Source organism: Zonotrichia leucophrys, chromosome 2, assembly GCF_028769735.1.
Source record: "Zonotrichia leucophrys gambelii isolate GWCS_2022_RI chromosome 2, RI_Zleu_2.0, whole genome shotgun sequence".
NCBI lineage: Eukaryota > Metazoa > Chordata > Aves > Passeriformes > Passerellidae > Zonotrichia > Zonotrichia leucophrys.
This window is the reverse complement of record NC_088171.1, coordinates 67,583,818-67,609,815: the sequence shown is the minus strand read 5'-3', so window position 1 is coordinate 67,609,815 and position 25,998 is coordinate 67,583,818. Positions and strand designations below refer to the sequence as shown.

Genomic DNA, 25,998 nt, shown 5'->3' with positions numbered 1-25,998 from the left:
TCACTGCACACTGGTAGCTTGCTGTACAGGATACATGGCATCTGATTTCTTCCTAGCTGCAGCCTTTTGTACCAAAATGTCTTTTACCTTGGTTGCAGTTGGTTCAGTTTACAGGACTAAATGTGTTTGCATGCTTTTGGGATGAACATGGACTTCTGTTACCTGTGTAATGGAATGAGGCAGAGGGATTAGTGGGGAAAATGGGGAGAGAGGGAGGAGTTGAATGGGGTTTCTTTTCTTTTCTGGAGTCAGGAGACTCCTCCCGTAGCAGAGAGGGAGCATAGTACATGGAACCTGAAGACCTTTAAAGTACACGCTGAAATGGATGCTGGGAAGATACAGTACAGTGCTTGGGCACAACTCCAAGGCTCCCAAGGCAAGTAATATTTAAACAAGCTGAACAGCCCCTTTCAGCAAGCAGCAGGAAATCCAGCACTGAGCTTTGTGTTGTTGCATGGTCAGCAGAAGATAAAAGCTCAGGCTATGCAGCTGGGGTTCCCTCCTATCACTGGATGGCAAACTGTTAAAAAAAGATAAAAGAACAGAAAAGGACAGGGGGTCGCCTAATTGAAAAGCATTCCTTCATATTTTAAGCCATCGAAGTACTTTGAAATACATTGAGCCTGATGTAAGTCAGGAGCAGCCCTATTGGGATGTGTTGGAGCTTTTACATCAGTTGGCAGGCAAAAGATGAATTTGTCCCTCTGCTTCATCAGAGATAAAGATTTAACATGGGTAGGACTGTGATATGCATAGGTGCCTCACCACAAGACCCACAGCAGGCAGGAGCTTCCCAGACATTTTTTAGGAGCAAGGCATGTAAAGGTGGGTCTGCTGCTGGGGTCTCATTCTAAAATTCAATCAGCATTCAGCCATGTATAGCCTTTCCAGGACCCACTTTCTGCAGCTCATCTTTGGTTAGGAACTATTTTAACAATGAGGAAGAAAATTTAATTGAATGAGATTACTAGTTCAAATCTTCTAATCAGTATTTACTGTATTCCTCCCCTCCATCCCTCCTCCTTTTTTCCTGCATCGCAGCACTAGTGTCTTGGGAAAGAAAATGCTTCAGAGCATTTGTTACCAATTTAGCATCAAGTACGTGCTCAAATTTGGGATTTCTGAGATCTGTGTGTGCCATATGTAGGCAAAATGTAGTACTTGTTCCAGTAGAAGGGAATATACACAAATTTGCTGTTCTGTAGATAGTGTTTCTTTAATCTAATGAGACTTACATTTGTGCAGCCTTTTTGTTTTGGTAAGACAGTTAACCGTCCTCCCTGGGGTGCCTAATTGCTTATCATGAACTAATCAGTCCCCTGGGTATATGAAGGGATGAACCTCTGCCAAGATAGAGCCTGTGACTTCCCCAGAGGTGTGATAACCCTCCCAATTACCCCACCCTTCAGGGAGCTTGCTTACTGCTGTTTTAAAGACCTTGTTACATCAGAAATTGTCCATGTTTGGAGATTTTAGGAAGTTTAAAGGGTTGTATTTACTGAGACTCTTTTGAACCTGTAAGCTCTCATATTTTTTTATGTCAAATTTATATTGAATATTGTTTCAAGTTTGGTGTGAAAACACTGAACATGTTTCTGCTTATGAAAGTGCCTACCTTCATAGCCCCCATGGCATGCCAGACCCTAAGAGATAAGGAAAGGGCCAGTTTCTGTCTTCAGCTCTTACTAGATAGGGATGGCAAAATCTTCTAGCTTCAGAAACCCCATTTGAAGTTCACATGAAGAAATGAATGAAACAAATCTGGTGGTAACGCTCTTCTAATTTTTGGTAGAATGATAGTTGCATATTACTGTGTGTGAAATGAGTGGGTAGATTAGGAAAAGTTTTTACCTTACTGTAAAAAATAATTCATTTAACTAGTGGTTTTGCTTGCATTCTCCTTTCAGTTTCCTGTTTTAACTCATTCATAATACATGCTTGTCTGCTGTACAGGTTGAGGTAGCTACTGATTGCCTGAATTCTTCTCTTGTATCTTTTTGTATTGAATGGTTGAGTTCCATGAGACATATAAAACTTACTACAAAACAATAGTGTTTGAACTGGAAGTGGAAAACAGCTCCTGCTGTTTAGCATCTGAGTGAAAATATGAGTTCTCATGTTGAGGTTTCTTTGTCCTTTACTTTTGCTCTGAATGAACACGATTTTTGTGTGAAATTTGGAGGATTGAATCTGTCAGCTGGGTAGAAATAACAGCTTGTTCCTTGAAAGAGTTATAACGTAATCAATTAGTAATATCAGGATTTCTTAAAATTTTGTGGTTCTTTTAAAATACTTAAGGTTTTCTTCACTTCTGGTTGTATATTCTAAGTGACCTTAGCAAGATCGATGTAAATAAAAATATTGTTGTAGTGTATACTGGCTTAAAACTTTAAAGGAAGGCAATTTCATGCTTAGAATGAAAAGAAGGTGGCTGTGTGGGGGTGTATGTTTATATGCCTGAGAAAATGTAAATGTGGAAGCATCACTCCTCAAAAGAAGTGTGACTTTCAGTATCATAGGTCTGATGATGATACTTCAGTGTTGCTTTGCTATATGTGCATATTTGAAAGTGATTAGTCAAGTTTCCACTGGCAAACTCTTGCTGTCCTCCTGCAGAAATTGAGGTGGGTGCACAGGCCACTTGATCACTTTTGTTGCTGTTTGTTCATTTTTCTCTGTGTGCAACTATTACTTTACCCAGAATTGAATTGAACCTATATGTAGTTCATACGAGTTTGTTTCAATCTAATGCTTTTGTTAAATATTTATCAATGGAGTCAGAAGAAGGAAATTAATTTCCCTTTTCATATGTGAATTGTTTCAAGAATTGTCTGTATCATCTGTTTCATGGAAGAGTGTAAAGCACTAGCAGTAGAATTGGATTTTTGGAAGGAGAGGGTGGTTTTGGACTAGCAGCAGACATTTTTGGCTGGAGGAATAGCAACTTGAAACTTCACTTACTGAAGAAACCTGTTCACAATTTTGTCTGTTCTTTTTTTTTTTCCCCAGCGTTCCTGAAATAAACTTCCTGCAATTCTTTGCAGTGTGCAGGTGTCCAGACTCCCCTTTACTCATGGTCGCCTGTGAAACCCGTCAGGCAACTGAAGGCTGTACCTAAAATTCTGCTGGCAGTGCAGCACACTGCAGGGGCCTTGATATAGTTACGGTGGACACCTTGTGCAGCAGCCACAGCTGTAGCATCCCCTCGTAGTCCGAACAACTGAGTATTGCTGTCCAGGAGTCTGCACGTGTGGAGGACTGCCTGGAGTAGAAAGAGGAAAGCTGCAGAGATTGTGAGCTGCTGCTTGATCCGTGTGGCTCTTGTGCCGAGGAACATCAAAACTTTGCTGGATGGATCCGACAGCTCGTTGCAAAGTAGAGGGTCAGTCCTGCTGCTTATTTGCAGTTATTAACCTTAGTGGATTTTAATTTTTTTTTTAATTTCCTTTGGTTTTATGTTTTTCTCTGTATGCCTAAGAGGATTGCGGCCTTGCAACCAGAATGCTCATGTTCAGGAAACTTAAGGCTGTTCCTACTGAAGGGCTTTGAAGATCAGCAGGCATTTCCTCCAGGGTTTACAGCATTGTTGGAGGAAACATTCCTTGCAGAAGTCTTCAGGCCTATCTGCCCGACTTTGGTCATTTCTTACCTCACCAGCACGTGGATTATGCTGTTTGCAGACTGTCTAAGCTGCACGATGACCTTCATGGATTCCTCATGAGCTTTTACAAGGCCAGGCCAGTGTACTTTGTGAAATCCTTTAGAAATGCCTGCTAGGCTTTTAAAGTCCCAGAGCATAGACCATAGTACAAGGAACTCAGAAGGTCAGCAGCTGGATGTGGTTGTGGATGAAGGGGGATTTGTATATATGTGTGTGTGTGTGTGTGTGCAGTTCTTGTTTTGAAAAGGCATATTTTTTCAGATCAGATAGAGATATATTGTTCCTGAGAAGGCTTCTTGTACTCTCTGATAAAGCTGAGTGACTTCTGAATTCCATAAGAAATTGATGAACAAGATCCCTATGCCCTTTTTTTTTCATGTGTGTTGCACATTCATTTTGATGAACAGATGCTGTTTCATTTTGTCAGTGTGCTGGAAGCACCTCCCACAGGTTATTTGCACTGCATCTACTTCAAAATAGAAAGAAAACTCATATTGAAGAGTACCACTGGCAAGTAGCTCTGCTGTTTAAAATTTGTTAAGTGTCTTTCCTGTGTGAATCTCAACTTGGAGAGTCTTGCCAGCGCTATCTATTGCTGTAATTAATTTACCTAACTAAACCAAGAAAGAAACCTTGTATTTCAGAATTTAGAGCTCTGTAAACAAGCCCAAAGGCTACTGGCCAGCGGGTGTAAGCCAGTGGGTGTGCTCACAAAACTTGTGGCACCTTGTTCATAGGTGGTGGGAGAGAGCTCTTTTTCTGAAGGCTGGATTTCTCCCTCACCTGGACGGAGCAATAAACCTCAGTCTGAGTGATCTTTGGTGCTTTAGCATCTATGGCAAATACACATCTAGAATAACCCCCTGTAAAATTAAAACTGCTAGTTTGTATCTTTTAATTCTGGCTCACAGTATCAGGGCAATGTCAGCTGATGGTTGTGCTTAATATCACATGGAGATTATGTAGCTGGTTTCTATCTGTTCCTGGTCCTTAGCACACTGTAGGAGTTGGTTGGCTTGAGATCTGCTTGTGCCTCTTATGGTGAGGGGCAGATGTTGGCTTTGGCTTGTGGGCCTGCAGAGTCTGCTTGGTGTGGAGATACAATCTCAGAAGGAGTGCTACCAGTTATCTTGCTCGTGAAAAGCTGGGTAGGCCCTTGGGATATTGCAGCTGGAGGCTGACATTACAAGTGTCTCCTAGCATGGGTGGGAGAGGGAGGGCTGTACAGCATGCTTCTCTTTGCTCCAGCATCTCTCTCTCTCTCCTCCCTGTGGGCTGTGCTTTCCCCTCTGAAAAGCTCAAGCTAAAACTCCCTAATTTAAAAATGTATTTCAGGGGAAAGGGGTAGGGATAGGATTTGTGTTTCTGAAGTTTTAAAATTATCTTGGTTATAGATTGTTGTTCTTCTTGTTATTTGGAGGATGTGGTAGGAGGAATAGTTTCTGTGCTGACCAGAAACACAATACAGGAAGATATGATGTTAACAAGGTGGGGGAGAAAAGGAGGTGTTTGTTTAGAAAAAGCCTAGTCACTAAAGCCTGTGGGGCAGAGGAACCCTGCTGATAACACAGATGAAACGGTCTGCCTCTTTCCTAACTTTAGAGGAGTGGAGCTTTGTAATAAATGGCTGCCATGTGGCAGCTGTCTCCCAGCTTCGTGAGCCTGGCAGTAGTTAATCCTGTCAGCAAGTCATGCTCCCTGGAAAAGAGCAGTGAGAAGAGCTTCAAACTCTTGAATCATTCTATCTTCAAAATATTTGCATGTTGAGTCTGTTTAAAACAAGTTTGGTAATTTGATGTAGGTTTCCATCTTTAAGTAACATTAAAGTGCAGCTGTGTTGGCTTTTAAATAAAATGTTAGAAACACGCTGAGATATTGCAAATTTTTCTCTCTTTAAAAGAGTAATTTTAGTTTTAGAAGGTATATTTTCCAGAGTACAAAATGTACTGGGTAGAGAGGGGACACTGTGTTGCTATCCCTGTATGTTAAAAAATTACAGGTTGAGCATTTGAGATCATGGTTATCCTGAAAAGCTTGAGGCTTTAAAATTAATCTGTTCACTTCAGTTTGCTTTTTGTATTTTGCTGAGCATGTAATGTGTTTATCCTTTTTGCAAAAATCAAAAAACTAGCATTTTTACTTTAAAAATTTGAGATTTTGTGCAGTAATGTAGCACCATCAGATTTTACAGGCTCATGATAAAATCCTGGTGGTTGACAACACTAGGAAATGGGTTTAAATCCCTGTAATTTCCACTTTTTCTTTTCTCATTTTGCTGTGTTACCTTGTGAAGCACAAAATGTTTTAGCAAGCTACCTGGTACAGTGCTCCAAGCAGAGAGTGTGCTGGCATCTCCTGCAAAGACAGTGTGGTTGGGCTGCAAAGGATGAGTTGGGAGCTCTGCAAGCAAACTGATGCTCTCCCCTGGGGCTTGCCTGTGTTTGCTAGCATATGGATGCAGTTAGAGTGGTGAAACACCATGTGGGACATAGCTACTCCAAGAGGAGTTTTTTCCTGGTCTCTAGCTTATCCTATTTTCAGAATGATTTTTGTAAAATTGCCTGTGCATTCAGTTCCTCTGTGAAACTCTTCAAATACTCATCTTGGAGGAAGAGAATTGCAACCAGAGCAGCACACAAGAAGCAGGGCACTAGCACAGGAGGTTTTCTATGTCTTCCTCAGTGTGATTCATCCTGCCTCTCTAATCCTTGCTGAACCTGTCCTGCACACACACACGGCTCTGGCTACATGTGAAGTGTGAGGGGATGAAATGTTTGCTTGTTTCTCCCTCCCGAGATTTGCTTTAAACCTTCACTTTGAGCGCTGGCTCCAAAGCTGCCCTTGGCTGAGCTGCTGGCCATCAGGGTGAGGGACAGAGATGGGGACAGGGACAGGCTCTCCCTCCCTCCCTCCCTCCCTCCCTCCCCAACAGCTGCAGGCACCAATTGCCAGGGAGCAGCCCGGCTGCATGGTTTCGTGGCTTTCTTCCTCTCCTTACTAATGTGCCTGCTTGTTTCCGTGATGCTGAGCAGAGGAACAACCAGACGGATTGTCTCCTCTCGGGGTGGATGCCCAGGCATCTGCACAGCCAGTTGGTATGGCACAGGAGCCCCTGTTTTTTCAGTGACACCAGGGCTATTGATGGCAGGCTGGGGCTGTGCTGCTGCTGCTGCACAGATGCTTGCTCTTGGCCCACCTTAAAAGGACAAGATATCCCGTGGTTTAGGCTGGCCATATATTGTCGGGGATGTCAGCATCTCCGTCACAGCTACCCAGCTGAGCCCAGTCCTGCTTTGCCCGCCCTGCGTGCCTGCAGCCTCTCCTCAGTCAGAGAGAGGGGTGCTGTAACTCGGAGTATTTGAAGGGGGGGATGGTCTCTTTTCTTCTCTGTTACTCAGAAGTGTTTCCCATCTGACTCTCCCTAGTGCAGTGCATCTAGCTCACCCATTGGGCTCTCGGACAAGTATCCCATTTCCTCAGCACAGTACTTGCTTAGGCACACAGGTGATGTGACATTAACCTATAGCTCCCCCCATGTCCCCTCCAGGATTTTAGGTCAAGTGGGTTTGTCAGGGTAGCATAAAAATGAAGAAATCCCCCAAGCAACAAACACACAAAGCTACATTGTGAGTGTTTTCCTCATTTTGCTATCCCCTCTTGCTTGTCTGAGATGGCAGCAGCAGCAGGCGATGAGGTTTTGTCTCCCAGGGGTGTGCTTCCCTAGGATTGCTCCCCTCAGACAGGTGCATCTCCCTTTCCTCGGCCTGTTGGGCATGGGCACAGGCCACGGTGGGGTTGCCCACTCGTCCTTGCTTCAACTTCCCCCTGCCCTTCTGCTCTCTTGCCTCACCCTGGGCTCCTTCAGGGCGTGTGGGCAGTGGTTTTGGCAGGCAGTGGGATGCCACTTGCCTGACCTGTCCTGCCTTTGCAAGATACTTCCATCCTGCCTTCAGGGCCCACTCCCTCCAGTCTCTGGCTCTGCTTTGGAGTCCCACCCTCTCCCACACCATCTTCCAAGGCTGTCCCCTTGCCCAGTGGGATGTAAGCCAGCCCTGGCCCGAGTGAAAGATGCAGCAGCCGGACTAGGGAAGTCTGGTAGTGTAGGGAGGGACCCCAGGCCATGTCCCAAGGAGTTTTGCCCTGCTACAGCCAGTGCCAGCTCAGGGGAGACTCAAAGGGACTTTCTCGTGTCGCCACTTCAGCTAAGGCAAATAAACTGGAGTTAAAGCCAAGACACACATTGACTTCCTGGAACTCTGCGAGCCGTCCGCACAGCTGTCCCCACTCCCTGAACACATGCAAAGCAGAGCTTATAAGGACAGACAGTATTGCTTTTGTGTCCTTCCTCAGCCAGTGGGGAGGGTGCAGGGGAGGGGATGTGCTGGGTAAAGCCCAAGGCCTGTCTTGTTCTGTGTTCCCCCTACATTGCCATGATTCCCAGTGCCTGGGGGAAGCCAGACTCCCTTCCCACTGGCCTCTTCACAGCTGTGCAGGCAGGCAAGGATGAGGATGGAGGAGTGTTTGCAGTTGTCAACATGGGAAGGAATGGATGGATGTCTGCTTAGAGCCACTTGTTTTGCTCTCCTGTTGCCCAGACTTTTTATTGTTGCCTAAATGTGGGTGGGGTTCATGGTCCCAGGTTTGTTAAGCTGTCTTCAAATCTCAGTATCCTTTTTGCTTGAGCGAATTCTTGAAGCTAGATGCAGTTTTGTGATAAAGGCTTCCTGGAGGGCCAGGTACTCACCAACACACTGATACAAACAGCAGAAATGAGGAGCAGCTCACAGATATGTCTTTGGTCAGGGGAAAGATTGCTAAGATATTAGAAAAGTCTCAAAATTCATCAGCAGCTGCTGATCCTAAGTGCAGCCGTAGGTTATTGCAGTTCTTGCAGTGCTGTGTGTTCTGTGTGGCACTGTTGTCCCCAAAGAGAGCAGTGCTGGTCAGGAACTCGGTGTAGGTTCAGATCAAACTCTGTGAGGTGATTACCAAGTGTGCTGGGCTTTCCTGTTTGGAGCCAGGGGGCCGTCAGGTTTTGCTTTCGCTTCGCTCTTGGTGCAGGAGCAACTTTTGCCCGAGTTCTCTTTTCTAGCCTAGCACGACCACAGGCTCCTGTGTGAGGGCTGTTCCCACAGCACGCAGCACTTGCAAAAGGTGCAGACATGGCTTCAAGTTAGCAAATGGAGCACAGGGCCAAAAGAATGGGCATGAATTCATTTTGTATTAAGGCTGCCTGGTAGCTGTGTGCATTGCTGCAAACCAGTTGGACCATAAAGGTGAATTTTACCCAGGAAACCCCTGCTTTGCCAGGATAGTGTCTCATTGTTATATTAGTACAACTTCCTTGTTTCCAGTGTATTGCACCAATGTAATGCCAGAGTATTGTGGTGATTCAGTGTTGTTCACTAAAGGCATTAGCTAAGTTCAAAATCTGCTATACTTTTTGGAGAGAAGCTTCTGGTCATCTGAGCCAAAGTCCTGAGGAGCATTACTAGTCCATAAGTCACCAAAAAGGGATTTTCAAAAGCTACATAAAAACTGAATGCGCACATATATCCCATCATGCTTGCAAGGAAATAAAGCAGGAGGAGTAAATATGTTTGAATATTTAAAATTTAGCCTAACTGTTAGGTGTTATAGCAACAGCATGCAAAATAGTCTGGAAATAGTCTGGGATCATCTTGTTCTTGTTTAGCGCTTCTTGCCCTGTCCCGCTCCCACCAGATCATCATCCAGAACTCAGTTTTAAGGCATGTCCATGAGCATGTGGTTCACTTGTTTATTCCATGTCGGGGTGTATCTGTCTGTGTACAAGTTAGACATATGGATGTTGTAGACTCACATGGTTATTTCAAGAGGCAAAGTATTGTACCTGCACTAACACAGGTAAAATGATTGTTTCACTAACAGTTCAGAGTTTATAGAAAGAGTGTGTCTTCTTTGATGCTCAGAGAGTACCCTTCAATAGATGTTACTCCTTTTGGTTGTTGGTTTTGTGTTTGGTTTTGGGTTTTTTTATAGAGGAAAATGTTACTAACAGGAGCAAGTTCAAAAGCTTTGGGGTAGCATTCTTAGTTTTTACTTTAAAGTGAAAGAGCAGCCCCCAGATATTCTGGTGCCACTCTCTTCCTTTCTGTGCTTGTCTTCCTTTTCCCATGGGCTGCCCTGTAGTGGTGCTCCAGCAGTGGTGACGGTGAGGTGACGCTCCCAGTAGTGTTTTCGACTGCTGGGGTGCAGAGTCAGCACCAGCACTTTAGTAGCAAGGGCAGAGTTGGTATTAAAAAAGGTCAGTTGGGAAAACTTTGTTCATTTGGTTTTCCTTTGCCTTGAGGCAGTGCTTTGAATAGTGTTAGCTCTTTTTTCTTCCCACACGATGCCTTTTCACCCTTTTTCCTTCCTGCCAGCTTTGACAGAAAGTTATGTTCAAAAGGTAGTGCGGGTGATAGCGTGCATCACTTTTGGGGTGGGAGTGACCATTTGTGCTTGGGAGCGTTTGTGCTCTGGGAGTAAAATCCTCTCCTCTGTGTAGAAGCTTAGTAGGAGACCAGTGCATCAGAAGCAGTTTGGAGTGCAGTGTAGCGATTCTTAGGTATTATAATCTCAAGGGTAAACAGTAAACTTTGTTTATTCAAATGCGATATATCTCTCTTTGAAGTTCTGTTCTTGTCTAAATTTGTATACTAGCAGGTCTGGCCTTCATTTAAATGATCCTTGGGGTTTTTTCATGCCACTTAGAACAAAAAACAGTGGGAAAGCCTTGACTAAGCTAATAGTGTTGCTAAGATGGAAATGATGAAGAGGGCTCAGGATTCCTGTTTGGACCTCATGGGAAAAAGTGGTTTGAAATGCATGGTGGGGGGACTGCACAGTGCTAAACCTGTCATTTCTTTTCCCTGTTTCTTCTCCCCCACTGTGTTCTTTACTAAATACTACAGTATGTTTAATGAAACCAATAAAACTATTTGGCCAAGAGTGTTAATCTTTCCCTGGCCCAATTAGTGCATGGCTTCTACTTTTAACATTAATGTGGATTTTTTTCGGAAGGCAGAACAATAAGCAGCTTTGTGCTGTGTGTACCAGGTTTTCCCCCTTCTTGCCTGCATTGTGCGTTTCTTCCTATCTATTCCAAAGGGAGAGCTTATGTGCACAGACAGTGGAGCAATCTGGAACAGAGACTTGTACCAGCTCCCAGGGGCCAGGACGTGCTGCTCTGTGCTTGTGTATCTGCCTCTCAGTTGCAAGTCAAATGACTATGACTCTGAAAACTCATCATTTTTTCTCCTTTCTTCTTCCTTCTCCTGTGGCCTGTGTTCTCCTTTTTGCTTCATGCGTGATGCTCTTCGCCAGAAGGCGAAGCAGCTGTAGCTGTTTAGAGTTGTCTTAAAACAAACAAACAAAAAACCCCAAATAAATACACATAAGCAAAGCGGGGGGAGTAACTGTTGATTGGTTCAGCTTTAACATACAGTGGAGTCACACTTTATCCCAAAGGAGGAAATAGGTCTAGCAAGTGTCTTCCTGTACAGACTGAATGGGAAGCAACAAGGTGGTGGATTTTTTTTTTTTTGTAAGCTCTGCTTTTGCAGTTTCTCTGCCATTAGCTGGCTGTGTGGGGCATCAGGGGCCAACCACTGTCAGAAGCAGGAGCTATAGGCCCCTCAGGGCTCTCTGTGGGATGGAAGTTGCCCCAGTTTCAATTGTCAGCAACCTCATCAAGTGGAAGGAACACGTTCCTGCAGAAAAGACAGGTCTCTTGGTGTGGCTGTGCAGAGAGGGCTGCATTGTCTTGTTTGGTCCTGTCCCCCCTACCATTTGTCAGCACTCTTGCTTAGTCACTTGCTCTCTGCTTTTCCTCCTTTTCACACAGGATGAATGTGACACTGGGGGGTTTCTTCAAAGTAGAAGATGACTTGAATGCTTGTGACCACTTCCCTGTTTCCTAGAGGCTTTGGTCCGATGTTGAATGTAACCTGAGGCTGCACTGTTTCTCAGCTTATTTCCTGTTTATCCTTTTTCCTGGAGGTCTTTGTTTTCTTTTGGGGAGAGGGAGGAAGGAGGCTCTGTCAGCACAACCTCCACGCCGGGGCATTTGGTGTGAGCTGGGAGGGTTTACAGTCCTGAAGGCAGTATGGCATAGGGCATGTGTGCTGGTTGCTGCCTGTCCCATTCCCTGAGTTTCTTAGGTGCTGTAGAAGAAAATCCCAACACTTCCCCATCCTCAGTGATGTGTTTTTTTAAAGGGGAAAAAAACCCCAACAAACAAAAAAAAAACAACCGGCCCAAAGCAAAAAAAAACAAAAAAAAACCAAAACCACAACCAAAAAGCAACCAAAAACAAAGCTGCAAGAGAAATCTCTCAGTGTGTTCCTGCCTGAAGGCACTCTGCCACGGGTTTTCCCACAGGAAGGAGTGATTTGGCCCAGCGTTCTTATTGTTTCTATATCCTATTGCAAATAGAAAGTTATGCTTCTGAAATTGGTGTGTGCTGCTCATGTAGTTGTCTTTGTTTCAGTGGTGCATTTTTGTTTCATGCAGGAGAGTGGAAAATAGATAGGTAGATTAAAGCATGCAGAGCAGTTCAGTTGCGATCTCTGGACAACTTTAGAAATTGGAAATTTTTAATATGCAGAAAATGGTTTTAAGGACACGATCTCTGACTACATATATTTGCTTGCCTTTGGAGGAAAATATTTGGATTCAGAAAAGAAGAATAACTGTTGGCTAAGAAACCATGAAAGACTGTAACAGTATAATACGTAGTTTTCCTTGTGAAAAAAACAGAGAGCAAGGTAGCAGGTTTGTATGAAACAGTAGGTAGGGTTTTTCAATGTACATATATGCCTGCCTGTTCTGCAGTCTCTTTCTGGAAAGTGCATTTCCCATTTTTGATGTTGCTAAAAGCAACACTAGAAATTCTGACTGTAGTTCTCTGGGAAGCAACTAAGCTGTCTTTAAGTTACCTTGGCAAACACAGGAGTCTTCACAGTTACACAGTAGATTTTCTTCCAGGATGTATCAGTGGTGACATTAATGTGCTAGGTATTGACTGAAGGAGGAATGAATATGTGTATTTTGGAAGGAATTGTGTATTTTGTTTGTTTAGGGTTTTTTTAAGGACTAAAACACTTTTTTAACAGAAATACTTCAAAATAGTTCAAACTGGTCCTTATTTTTGATAGTGCTAAGCTGGTGGAGCAAGCAGTTTTAGATTTAGGCCAGTCCTGAAAATAATTCTGTTGCTTATTCTATTCAAAAGTAACTCAGCTACCATGTAAGTGACTGAAATAAGATGGGGGCAGGGGGGAAAGAAATAATTATGTTGCTCTTGAATGAGATGGACCTTTTTTAAAAACAAACAAAATAACAGTAAAGTTACAGCAGTTACAACAGCTAAAACAAAGCCAGACAAATAAGTGGCTCCCATAATTACTGGAGGAAACACAGAAGGATGGGAGCTTGGCCTCACCTTGGAGCAAGAAATCCCTATGTCACAGGGATCATTACTATTTTCTTAACAGAAAAGTACAAAAATAATTAGGGAGAAGTTATTTTGAGTTGTTCAGATTAGTCTGTTTTTTTGGTTTTGAAGGTGCAGATGGAGGGCAGTGTTTGTTAAGAGGTTGATGTTTTCCTGAGCCTTACACTGCCTGGGCTTAGTCAGGTCCCAGGTTTTGTCTCTAGACTGCATCTGTGTGCGCTCCTTAGAAGGTTGGCAGCTAAATGTAGGAAGGTTGAATCCACTGCTGTGTCTGGCATGGTGTGAAATGAGGAACCACTTGGCACAAGGTGGGTGGGCCCTTTCTTTTTGCCTGCCTGTACTTGGGCACTCCAAATTGTTGGCAGTTGGGGTAACACAGTCATTGATGGTTTTCAATGATTGATGATGTTCAAACAGCATTTGAAAATGTGTTGCATGACTAATTTGCATGTTATCCTTGAGAATGTAATTTTTTTAAAGGAAGAAACCCTCTTAACTGTGGTTTGAAGGCAATTGTCTCTGTTGTCTTGATAAAAGGAAAACCTGTATTGGGCTTACTAGTTGTGATTTGTATATCTGAGATGATGAAATGTCCACGGTGTGTTTGTTTTCATAATGAAATAAACATTTTGCTTGTAAGGTTATAAAGGTGTATTTCTCTGTTAAAAACCTATCAGCAGTTTTCCATATTACAAATAACCTTTTCCAGAGGCTATAGCCATGAGTGCTGTGAGCAGACAACTGTTTCTCATGTGTTGATCATTCCCCATCACTTCTAAAAATGATGTTTAACTGCTCTGTCATTCTCCAGAGAGAACAGACACCCTTCCTTAAACCCCAATGATAGCATGATAAGTTTGTGGTTTCAGAAAGGTGTGTGGAAGAATTCTCTTGGTACATACAGTGGTTACTTATGTCTTCAACTTGTGTGGGAACCTTGGGCAGTGGATGTGAGGAATGTGCCAAATGGTCCCAGAAACCTCTGTAGTAATTTTACCACTGCTAGAAGGAAGAAGGTGGCCACCATGAATTCATGGATTGGAGTAAATGTTAGTCTTCCAAGGAGAGAGAAGGGAGCAGTGCATGTATGAAATTGAATCACCTAAATTCTCTAGGTGCAGAATATTCTTCCAACTTCTTAATCAAATGTCACTACTGTCAGTGATAGGCTAGCTTGCTCTCTCTTCCTCCATTTTTTGCTGCCTTAATGCTGCACACCAGGCTGGTGGGGGTTTCTTTATTTGCTCAGGTTTTGCCACTGGTGAAGCAGCAGCATCTCCCAGCTCAGTGCCTGGGCACTCATGAGAGTGGCTGCTTGGCTGCACTGGCACTGCTGGAGTGCTTCTGTCATCAGACCTATCTGGGAGTCAGGGGAGCCCTCAAAATAAAGGGCAGTAGTCTTACTTTCCTAAAATGGCTTCCATAAAAGCTTACTCCCTTTCTCTTTTTGCCTTCTCCCTCGTGTAGTGCTAGAGGGTGCTGCTGAAGAAGAGGCTGAAGAGCCAGACGCAACTGTACATGCTACACTAAGTGAGGAGACCAGCAACCCTGAAGAGAGCCACAGTCAATCAGGGGAGAAAGATGAAGGTAATTGGTTCAACCAGCTAAATTAGGGCATTGATTATGAATGTAGAAACATTTCTCACCCATCCATACACCTTGTTGTGTGAAGAGTGTAAAATACATTGAGCAGAAGCACTGGTGCATACATTTCTTTTCCCATCCCTAACTTTTATCTGTCTGAAAAGTATAAAATAGGTTGAACAGAAGCATGAGCACACAAATTCTCAGCTACCACTGCAGGCTTCCAAACAAAGATTTTCTTGGCTCACAGTAACTTTGGCACCACGTAACTTAGCCTCAAAAAACCACCTGTTTATAATCCTCAAACTTATGTTCCAAAGACAGTATTATGCAGAGATCAAATGTTCACAGACAAACGTGTTCCTCCTTGTTCACCCTCACATACTCTTCTGTTTCAGTGACTTTCTCACAACACATTAAGATTCTGTGCTTTTCCACCAGAGGTGACAGAGCAGTAGACTTGCAGGGTCTTCCTGTTTCTTAGGGAAACTTCTTGTGGGGGAAAGGAGTGTTTCATTTGAAAGCCTCTTCCTTTTCAAACCTGTAAAGAAGAAAATAGAAGGCCTTTTCTGTGTGTTTGACATGTCTGTATGTTAAGAAACCAGAGATGAAATTTTAGGTGTATTAGAGATAGAAGCATCCCTGCTGCTTACAGCATGTGATGGAGAAGTTGGAACCTCGACAGCTTTAGCTGTGACATAGTAATGTATGTAACATATTCTCCATGGACTAGTATGGCTTGGCATACCAAAATCACACGTGTGCCATCTGTGGCAGTAAAGAGGCAATATGGGGGATAGAGGGTTTTGGTTTGGTTGGATTCTTGCTACTTTAGCTTATTCTGTATACAAAGATGGCTTAAACCATGCTTAAAAGGGAACCCAGTACCCTACACTGTGTTACTAATGCCTTAATTAGCACAGTCCTGTTTAAAACACATACCTGCTTGAATGTGCTTGCCAGAGTGCAATTCATCAGTACTGCTCTACTAGTTCATGGTGATCACAAGGTACCACAAATAATTCCATTTCACAGCAAGAGAGTATAAAGTAAATATATAAGCTCCATATTGAATTAAGGTTGAAAAGGAAGAAAATGGGAATGTCCTATGAGAAAAATGTTCACTTTGTCCTGTGCATTCCATTATGAGAATCTTGTCCTGTTACAGAGCTCCACTTATTATGGCCTGTTGCCTGTGCTCCATGATGATCCAGCAGAGTGTGATGTGAGCTACAGGCAGCTGAAAATACTGTGGGTTGTTTGGGTTTTTTTTGAGATAGCCTAGGAACTCCTATGTGTGTTTTTGTTTTTAATTCCAGAGAAGCAGCTGGAAAGCTTAAACAGCTATAAGGTATCACCAAGTTCCCCAAACAGTTTGGACGGAGCAGACTTGTCCTCCATTGACGCCATGATGTCAGCAGTGATGAATGTGGGGAAGATTGCTGAAAACGGCGGGAATTCTCAAAATGTCAAATCCCCCTCAAAGTCTCCTGCACCAAATCGGATTGGCAGGAGGAACCAGGTACATAAACCCAAATGCAGGGAGGGCAAAGGGGAGACAAGCAGCTGCCTGGAAAGTGATAAGATGTAATTTATGTTTCGTTGACTGTTTGCCTTTTTTCCCCTCAGTGGTTGTTTCTTGCCCCTGCCGTTGTTCCTCTCTGTATGTTTTCTGGTATCTCTCGAGACCCAGACCATAACTTAGAAAACTGGGAATGGGAAGGGTCCACATGCTTGGACTGACAAATATTTGAGCATGAGCTCCAGTGCCATGCAATGTTGAGCTGGTCTAGCAGATGCCCCTAGCAACAACAAAGTCACCTAAGAATTGCCATTTTGTCCTGCTGCATCTTTTCTCCAGGCTCTTGCATTCACATAATCTCAAGAGGCGTGCAGCTGCGCCATGGAAGGTTCAAGTAATTTATGGTTAAAGATGGTTCTGGAACAAAATATTCATCAGGATGCTCAGTTCATATGTGTAGTGTAAGGTGCCCTTAACTTCCTTGTTAATAAAAGCCTGAAGAGCTAGTGCAGAATGCCTTGTATGAATTTTGCAGAGTAAATATATGTAGCTTTTATCAGTTTTTTTCCATTTCCCCGTTGATGGCACCAGGTGGTAGCAATATTGATCTAAACAAGTGAAAGGAGAGAGTCGTATCAGTTAAGCTGTAGTTATTTATATCCGTGTTTTTCTCCTGCTGAGCCAAGCTCCACCAAAGAAGGTGCTGTAGAATACAAAAAAAAAACCCAAATCCCTGTGGTCATTTGACTTTAGAGCTTGAAGTGAAGCACACAGACTTTGTAAACGAATCAAGATGTAACAGGGACCAGAAAGGTTGAGAGGCGTGACTCATGTGATGTTCCTATAGTAGTTTATTAATAGCTTGCTGAGTAGCTGCCCAGTTGACAGACTTATGACTTGTCTTGGATTTTTTAGCATGAAAGGAGTTAAAAGCCATTAGCTGTAAATGAACATCCTCAAATGAGGAATGGGCAGTATACAGACAGCTGTGTTTGTGGGATTCTATTGATTAGCACCTGGCTCTGAGGTGTATTTACAATGTTCTCACTTAGGGGCTGCTCTGGTTCCTTGATTTCATCATGTGAAGTGAGGCACCGGAGTCCAGACCAGTCTCAGGGCAGTGCTGTTACTCAGCTGTCCACCGGTACACCATGTGGTCTGGCTTCAGGGAAGTTTATTAGTGTTGGTGACCTTTATTCCACCTGGTATTTCGGTGGGCATCAAATCAAAGGAAGCTCTAGAGTAAATGTGACAGGATTAAGAGGGATTCTTACAGCATAAAAATAAACAAATACATTGAAAACATAGTAAATTGCCTATTTGTCTTTAGGCTGAAAGATTGTTGAAGCCAGAGGGGCAAATGGCTACATTACTGAGAAAACAGAAGTGAGATGTGAAATACTAAGTGGGTATCAATCTTGTTAGCAGGCTCTAATACAGCAAATTTCCACTTTCAGCTAGCAGAATGAAAGCACTGAATTGTTTTAGTGTGTAGCAATGCAGGGACCTCAGATTCTGGTCAGAATATGCCCCTTATTATAATTTCAAGGATAATAACAGCTGATTTTCTGGATCTGATCGCTGTTTCCCACGAGTTGGCAGTGAAACATTTTGCCCTGAACCTTTGTCCCAAAGTCTATGGTTCTCTTTATAATGCTGACTTTATCTTGGCTGCCGTCTACCCATAGTCTAAAAAGCATGTTCTCACATCAACCTGCATATATTTTAACTTCTCATTTGCTTTGCTCTTGACAAAAATAAAAAATGTGACAGAGGTGTTTTTTGGGCTGGAGAAAAACAGACAGACTTAAAGCACAGCTCCAAAAGCATTTGCCATCAGTTGAATGCAGAGCAGTTGTGCCAGATTGACTTACTAAAGGGAGAGTAGCTGACAAATGAGCTGCTAATTTTATCTTTCAGTTCAAGAACTGTGTTTTCACCAGCTTGGCTCTGGTGGGGTAGCTGAATGCTGTGTTTTAAATTGGTGAATGAGGGTACTCTTACAGTAGGGATGCTAATGTTTTTTGGTCTGGATTGGGTTAGTCAACGGATTTGCTTGAGCTGTGTTATGGTATGCAGCTTGTAGCCTGTCTGACCACTGGAGAAAGTTTGAGTTCTAGTTAATAATAAACCCCAGATTCAATACTAATCAGCTCTGGCTGAACTATAGTGTGTTTCTGATCTTTGCTTCAAGGTGAACTAGTAATTGCTCTATCTTCTGCTAATTTGCTGATTTGAAGAAAGGCAGCCTGGAAAGCAGGCTTTGAAATCATCAAGTGCATCATGAAGAACTGCAGCACTCGTTTAAAGAGGAGGGGGACAAAAAACCAGTAGTGTGTTGATAATTTTTCAGAAATAGCCTGGGGATTAAACATCATCTAAACTGTCAGCACGTATGCAGGGATTTTCCTCATGGCACAGTGTGTTTGTGTTCTGTCTTGAGCCAGCTTTTAACAGGGTGCAGTATAATTGGAGCTGAACATTACTCCACGGTCGGGTTGCATGTAGTAAAATTAAAGTTGTATTAGTAGGATGGAATGAATGTTTGTGAATGACACGTTTGTATATAAAAAATTGGGGCAGGAGCACTGAGATAATGCATTTTAATTTTCTTTGAGAGTTCAGACTTCATAATGGCAGCCTTTCTTGCTTTCTTTCTGATGTTTTGCAAGCACTAGTACATTAGACCTTGGCCTGTATGTGTGGCCTACAGTGATTACCTTTGGGATGTAGAGGCTGAAATGCAGTTGGAAAAACATGTACAAGCAAAAGAATGGCGAGGAGTGGGACAACCTAATCCTTTCATTTTAGAAACAAAGTCTCAAGACTTGTTTTCTTCAGAACAAATGGGAACAGCTCTTCATCCATGTCCACAGGTCACAGAAGTTATTGCAAAATTATTATGGCCCTGTTTTTGAAAACAAAACATAATACGGGCACTCTCTAGTATGGTTCCCCAAATCATGCAGGAGGGAATATTGCTTTTAATGAGACATAAAAAAAGAACTTTCTCTAACTCTGTGTCAGCGTCTCACCGTCCTAATGTGCCAGCAAATTTGTCACAGAGACTTGGGTTAGTCATTCACAATGTTCTTTGTGAGTGCTTGTGTCTGACAGCCTGGAAATGGTTGCTTCTGTGTTGATGACTTTGGAATATCACTGGGGAAAGAGAATTGTGTGGAGAGAGGAAATGCATAGACACACTCATATCCATCAGTTTGCAGCTAAAGAAGGGCTGAGAATGGGTTCTGCTTTTTGCTTGTTTTCAAGCTTTTACTAATGATACTTAAGACAACCGCAAAGAACTTGAGTAGAAAATGTCACTGGCATAAAAATTATGCTTTCCCACTGGTCATGCAGAGATGGTTTTTGTACTGTCTTGTCACTAGTGGTATGCATCATTCAAATTGAAAACTGAGGTTTAATTTTGAGTGCCAAATCATCTTCCTTTTAATATACAGGCGTTGGTGCATAAGCCATGCCTGGCTTCTGGTGAGGTTGTGAAAATGCTCTTTACATCATCCAGCAGCCATCCTTGTGGACAAATTGAGGCAAACAGCTTTGGTTTCTGCAAGTGTGTCATTTCATCCTTGGCTGGAAGAGTGGTGGCTTTGCTCTGTGTCTCAAGGGCATACTTAAATCAGGTTTAGCTCTCCGGGTCGGCTTCATTGTTTGTACTGTGGTTTGATCATCAACTTCTGATTCTCACCTGGGCAGAGAATGATGGGGTTCATAATGGGTTTTTTTGGAGTCACGTACACTCCTGCATTGTCACCTCTTTCTTGCTATGATCTCATCAGATCTTGCGAGCTTCAGAAGGGTGGGGCCTGGCTGGTGTGCCTGGATGGGATGCTTCCAGCAGAAACACAGGATGCTGAAGGAAATGGTGCTGATGATTCAGTAAATGCCACTCTTCCTTCTGAGTCAGCCATAGAGAGCGTGCAGCCCCTACAAAAGGGCACCAAGATAGTGCTTTGCCATCAAGATGAGGTGGAAAATCTGAAGTTCTGACAACTTGTGCTATTAAAAATCTTTGGGAAAAATAATGATGTTTGCCCATGTATTCTGATGATGTTCCAGGAATTATTTTCTGGTCGGCTAAATTCCTCCTGGCAGTTTGAGCTCCTTGCAATTGCCTTCACTTCCTGTCCTAAATTACTACTGCTGAGTATCTGTGTGCTGTTAAAACAGCTGCTGTACTTCTGTGGTAGTTGAAATGGCCCCTGTTTATAAATTCAGAAGTTTCTGAAACTTGCTTGAGGGATCTATCACTTGATAAATGTATAAATGCCAGTTATTCTTTTAGCAATGGCCTTTTGTACTTGGGATGGATTATGTTTTTCCATCCTCATCACTGACAGGTTTCTAGTCCTTTTACATTGATATTCCTTCTGATTGTTTTGTTCTCTTTTGTCCACAGGAAACAAAAGAAGAGAAGTCTTCCTATACCTGTCCTCTGTGTGAAAAGATTTGCACTACACAGCACCAGCTAACTATGCACATTCGTCAGGTATGCAGAGCTCTTGGTTTCTTACTTTTATTAAGAGTTTCCTTTGCCAGGTTGCATTTTGCAGTGATGTAAAACAGTTCCATGTGCAAGCCAATGAAATGCCTCCATTGTTTCCCTTTTACTTTGGCCTTCTCTTGCATTTTCTTCAAAAAGCACACCCCACAAACCTAACCCTGAGGTGGGTGATTTTCCTCCCTTCCTTGCCTGGCATTCCACCCCCCCCCCCTCCCCCCAGTGGCTCAAACAAGGATGTGTGTCCTGTTCTGCATTGCTTAAGGTATCCTAAGGATCCGGAAAACCACTTTCATCATGAGGCCTAAGTCCTGTTTTATTATCCTGTTTGAGTACAGATCTTTTTACTGGTCATGCAAATTAAGAAGCAGGAAGACATAATTTTTAAATCAACTCAGTGGAGAAGAGACTCTCAGTCTTTCACAGGATATAGCAGTTTTGAGAGGCTTTTTTTTTCTTTTTTTTTTTAATGGATAGTGCACTTTTTTGTCATCTACAGGCCTGTTCTTGCTCCTCCTGAAATATATGCATACTTAATAAGGAGGTTTGCCCTTTTCTCTAGCAGAAGGTTCTGCTTTGGATGCTAAGGTGTGGTTGATGACTGGCTTCACTAGATACTTATTACTTCAGTTTTTCCTCCTGTACTGCAGCTGTTACTTAATTATTTTTTTCTTACTCTCCTGGTGTTTTTTGGGGATTTTTTTTGTATGTGAAGAAATCTTCAAGTCTCTGAATGCAAGTGAGAAAGACTGGTACATACAGCACTGTGGCTATGGCCATTACTTGACCTTGTAATGCATTCTCATGGCCATAGAAGTCTGCATGTACACTCAGAAGCAGTTTAGTTTTGTTGTCTTGCTATGCAGTAAGTTAAAAATTAATATCTTTAAAGACAATTTGTTTTTAAGTGTCTGTCTTCCACTGTGAAGTTCATAATTCCATCCTCTTTCCTTACCACTCATACAGCCCCAAACCACTGCATAGCTTCAAGTATCCCAAGGTTCCATTTGTCTGATGGGTTGTTGCTGAGTCCCTCTGTATCTTCTTTTGCTGCAGACCCAGCAGAATTGCTGCATTGCAGGCTGTATGAAACAGCTACGTGTGCTGGTGCATTAAGGGGTTAAAGATGAGGGAGGAGGAGGGGGGCTGCAGTTGAGGGAGGAGGGCTGGGGAAGAGAGGTATCTACAGGGCACACCCTCATTTAAGGTGCTGTGCCAACTAGCTCTTTAGAGCTGCTTAATTTAAGATGTTTATAGTTCTTGCTGATATTTTACTGGCACTTCAGAAGGGACATTCAATGAAAAAAAAAAATCATTGCTTTCTCCAGCATAACACTGACACTGGAGGGACAGACCATTCCTGCAGCATCTGTGGAAAGTCTCTGAGCTCAGCGAGCTCCCTTGATCGCCACATGCTGGTGCACTCAGGTGAAAGGCCTTATAAATGTTCAGTATGTGGACAGTCCTTCACCACCAATGGAAACATGCACAGGTGAGTGCTGAGCGCGTCCCAGGAGTTTGGAAAGAATTACAGCATGGGGGCTCTTTTGTTTCCTTGGAGGGACTAGCAAAGACACTTGGGCAAAGTGTCCTTAGCAAAGACCAAAGACACTTGGGCAGGAAATGTGGAATATCTCTGACCTACAAATGTGGTATAACACACACTACAGCTACTAGGATGTTTAAGTAGTGGGAAGAAATCAGAATTGAGTAGTGGGAGGAAATCAGACTTGATAAAGATGTTCTAGCTTTCTTTAAGTATTATCAAGAGTTGTTATAGCTTTTTTTTTTTTTTAGTAATAGTAGTAGTATGACAAATGGATAGTATGACAAATGGATTTTTCTCAGGGGATAAAAATATATAGCCAAGCTATATAGTAATTTCTAATTCCATAGCTTCAGAGTCATGGATTCAAGTGGTTGCATTGGAGCATCTGGGGTTTTGTTGGTGTTATGTACCTAAGTATCCAAGTGCCACCAGGAAGATGCCTCTTTGGTGTTTTTATTTTGTTTCTAAATACATACATCAATATTTGTTTGCACTACATACAACTCATTGCGCTATAGATCTGGCAAATTCTCTGCAGTCCAAATTTCCAAATGTAGTTTCCTTTGTAGGGATGTAGCAATATGTACAGTTGTCAACTGGGGAACCAAAATGTTAAAGCACATGGATTTTCCTTCCCCTCCCTCATCCCTTGATTCAGTATTCATTTATTTGCATGGGTGGAACATCTCAGAACTGATTAAGACTTCATGGATTCCCACATGGCTTTAGTCCCCATTTCAAAGAGTTTACAACCTACAAAGAAACAGTAAGGCAAGCAGGGGAAAAGAATATTGCTTACAAGCAAAAGGGCAAGAGTGATGGTTACAGACTGTTTCTGTGTGGAAAGGAAGTCTTGTTTTCCTGGTTATTACTAATTATTTTCCAAGCAGTGTGTTACAGGTAGAATGAAAAGATGATTTTGATGACAATGGGAAAGATAACGTAGTCCTGCACAATGGGAGCAATACCTACTTGCAGCATTACCTTTTCTGTATAGTTTTACTCCTGTTAACACTTTGGTGAAAAGAGAGGGAATGCAGTTTTGTGATTCCTTATTTATTTAACTTAGAGTTGATTGGAACTGGGGAGAGTTAGCAAGATAGATAAAAAATGAGAAGGGGAGAACACAAAGACATACTGGCCTTGGGCACTGAATAAATCACACATCTGACTCATCTGACCAGAGGTGTTGTGAGCCATGTTTGCCAGGTCGGGTCATTACTCTGCATGACGTGGGGAAGGCAGGGCCATGCTGAGTTGCAACTGATGCCGCTGTCAGTATCCAAGGGTGACTTCCAGTGGCAGAACTCTGGGATGGTCAGTCATTTGTGTCTGGGTGGCTTGCTGAAGGACTGCTTGTGTGGTTTATTTGAGTTTTTGCTCACTAGGCATCTCTTTTGCTCTTCTAGAAGCAGGAAAGGGAGACTTCACCTGAAACTTGACTCCAGGCCTATAAGAGATTGATGTAGTCACTTTTGCTTGTACAGGTTTCCCCATATAGAAACTCTTAGCATGCTTTTGTAGCAAATTTATAGCCAGAATTGCCAGACTCAGTGACTTGCCCAAAATAAGTAGAAATCAGTACTTCCTGATGAGAAAATAGTTTGGTTTTAATTTTTTCTCTGAACAAGATGATGCCTGAAGTTACCAGCATGGCATGTTGTATTTACTGACCCCACTAAGAAGGGCCTAAGTTCATGAAAGGAAGATCTTGATATGAAAAGTCTTTTTGTCTGATGGGTGCCTGTTGGTTCTGTTAAACTCCTTCTTGTGCAGGGCTGCCCTGCAACAGCAGAAGGCTGTTCCCGAGCTTGGTGTCTCTGCAATGAGTGACCCCAGACTCATGACCAGCAAAATCCTGAGCAACTGAAACATGCTGGTTCTGCTACAGGAGAGTTGTGGTTGGCAGACTGTGCCTTCTGGTCTTTTTCAGTGAATAACCTTTTCTTGTTGCTATAACTGACTAATACTGGATCTTGTTGCTGAAGGAAGGCATAAATGTGCAAGTAGGCTGATGAGGATAAATGCAAAGTGAAATCAAATTTTTTATCTGATGCTATGACATACTCACAAGGAAGACGTTCATTTTGCCCACCAATACCTCCTTCTGAAACAGGTATTTCTGGTCCAAGATGGTGTGAAGTAAATTTCTCTTTCAGGGATCTCAAACTTAGCTGTAGCATCGTGTCCAGTGGACTGTCAGTGCTGTGGCTGAATCTGTCTCACATCTCATTCAAAACTGCTTCTGCCTCAGGATTCCAGAGCAAGGACCTGTTTGCCAGGTCCTGCCTCATGTGTAACTCCTGCAGGCCACCTCTGTGGTGGTGCCATGTCTGTTCTTCTGTACCAGCTAGATGATACTACAAGTCTATCTTTCTCCTCTTTTATTGTTCCCTATTTTTGTGCTACAGCATCTAAGTAGTGACAGATGTATATGTCCAAAGCAGCAAAAAAACCAAGAAAACAATTTCTCATGTGCCCCTGGTAGCCAGCAGGGTGGTATCCCTGGATCATTGCACAGCATGGGGTGAAAGAGGAGTTACAGGTCCAGCAGAAACTTGTGATGTGCTGGTAAAGAATTAGTGTAACTTGTGAAGGTCCTGCAGGAGTTTCCCAGGATTTACTGCACTTACACCAAATATGCTTGGTTTGTAGGAGATGAGCAAGGGAGAAGTTGGTCCATTGGTATCTGAATGGTGGGAAAAATGTGTGGGCTTATGCCATGCCCATCCTCTCTTTTCTTTTTCCCCCTGCCATGTGCTGGCTCTTATTTAGTTGCCCATACTATTTTAAAATCCAGACTTTTAAAAGACCTTTTAGGGGAAAAAGTTCAATGGAATGGTTTTGTCCTGGGGAATACTGTGCCATGGGAGTACTTACTGCTGTTCCATCACAGAATGATATTTCTGATCTTTCAACCTCAAAGCAGCCACATCATTGTGCATTCAGCTGACTAGAGGAGGGAAGGAGACAAGTTTTGGTTGCTTTTTTGGGTTAGAAAATTATTACCTATGCTGTTATACTCTCAAGTGTTGACCATCTCCATCAAAAGTATTTTTTCACCACCTTCACTTGACCAAGGGAGAAAAAAAACTCCAGAGCTCTTACTTGATGCTCTTTTGCATTACAGTAAAACTACTGTGCAACAGGTGAACTTTTTGTGGTGTGAGTGAGAATGCTGTTTCCTGCACATCTCTTCCTTGAGTTACTCTAGCTGTGCTGGGGTGTTGCATGTACTCTTCACTTGTGAAATCGATGCTGGCCTTCCTGACTCCCACAATACGTGCAACACTTCATTTGTAAATGAGTCATAGCCTCTCATATGAAGTCCAATTTCTTTTTGTTGTGCTCTTTGGCTCCTCGTCAACAAGTTAAGTTGAATGGGCATAGCAGACTGGGGTGGAGTGGGAAGGTTCTCTTGTGCAATACTAATAAGAAAAAGAGGTTAAAACCTGCTTCCCTTTCTGACCAGTGTGACTCTTGGCCAGGATTTTCAACAGGGAACTTTGAGCCCAGGGTATCTCAGAAAACTCTCTTATTGGCTGCCAGGCTGTTCAGGAGTGTCCTGAGCCTTCTATGGGGACAGTCACATTTGGAGAGAGCAAAGGTCTCTGAAGAATGCTCAATGTCCAGAACAAAAAATTGAAGTGGTGTCAGACTGTGTGCTGCCATATCACTGCTC

General features: G+C 42.9%; 1 protein-coding gene across 7 annotated transcripts in view; it reads left to right on the top strand.

Moving 5' to 3' along the window:
- RREB1 (ras responsive element binding protein 1) overlaps positions 1 to 25,998 on the top strand; it is a 122,782-nt gene that overhangs the window by 42,647 nt on the left and 54,137 nt on the right. For 4 of the 7 annotated variants that reach the window (XM_064705315.1, XM_064705316.1, XM_064705321.1 and 1 more), the window contains 4 exons: positions 14,607 to 14,726; positions 16,043 to 16,245; positions 20,666 to 20,755; positions 22,096 to 22,259. In XM_064705315.1, the coding sequence (XP_064561385.1) occupies positions 14,607 to 14,726; positions 16,043 to 16,245; positions 20,666 to 20,755; positions 22,096 to 22,259 (577 nt within the window). Of the gene's footprint in view, positions 1 to 3,009; positions 3,383 to 14,606; positions 14,727 to 16,042; positions 16,246 to 20,665; positions 20,756 to 22,095; positions 22,260 to 25,998 lie in introns of all 7 variants that reach the window. The other 3 variants (XM_064705317.1, XM_064705318.1, XM_064705319.1) reach the window with 1 other exon arrangement.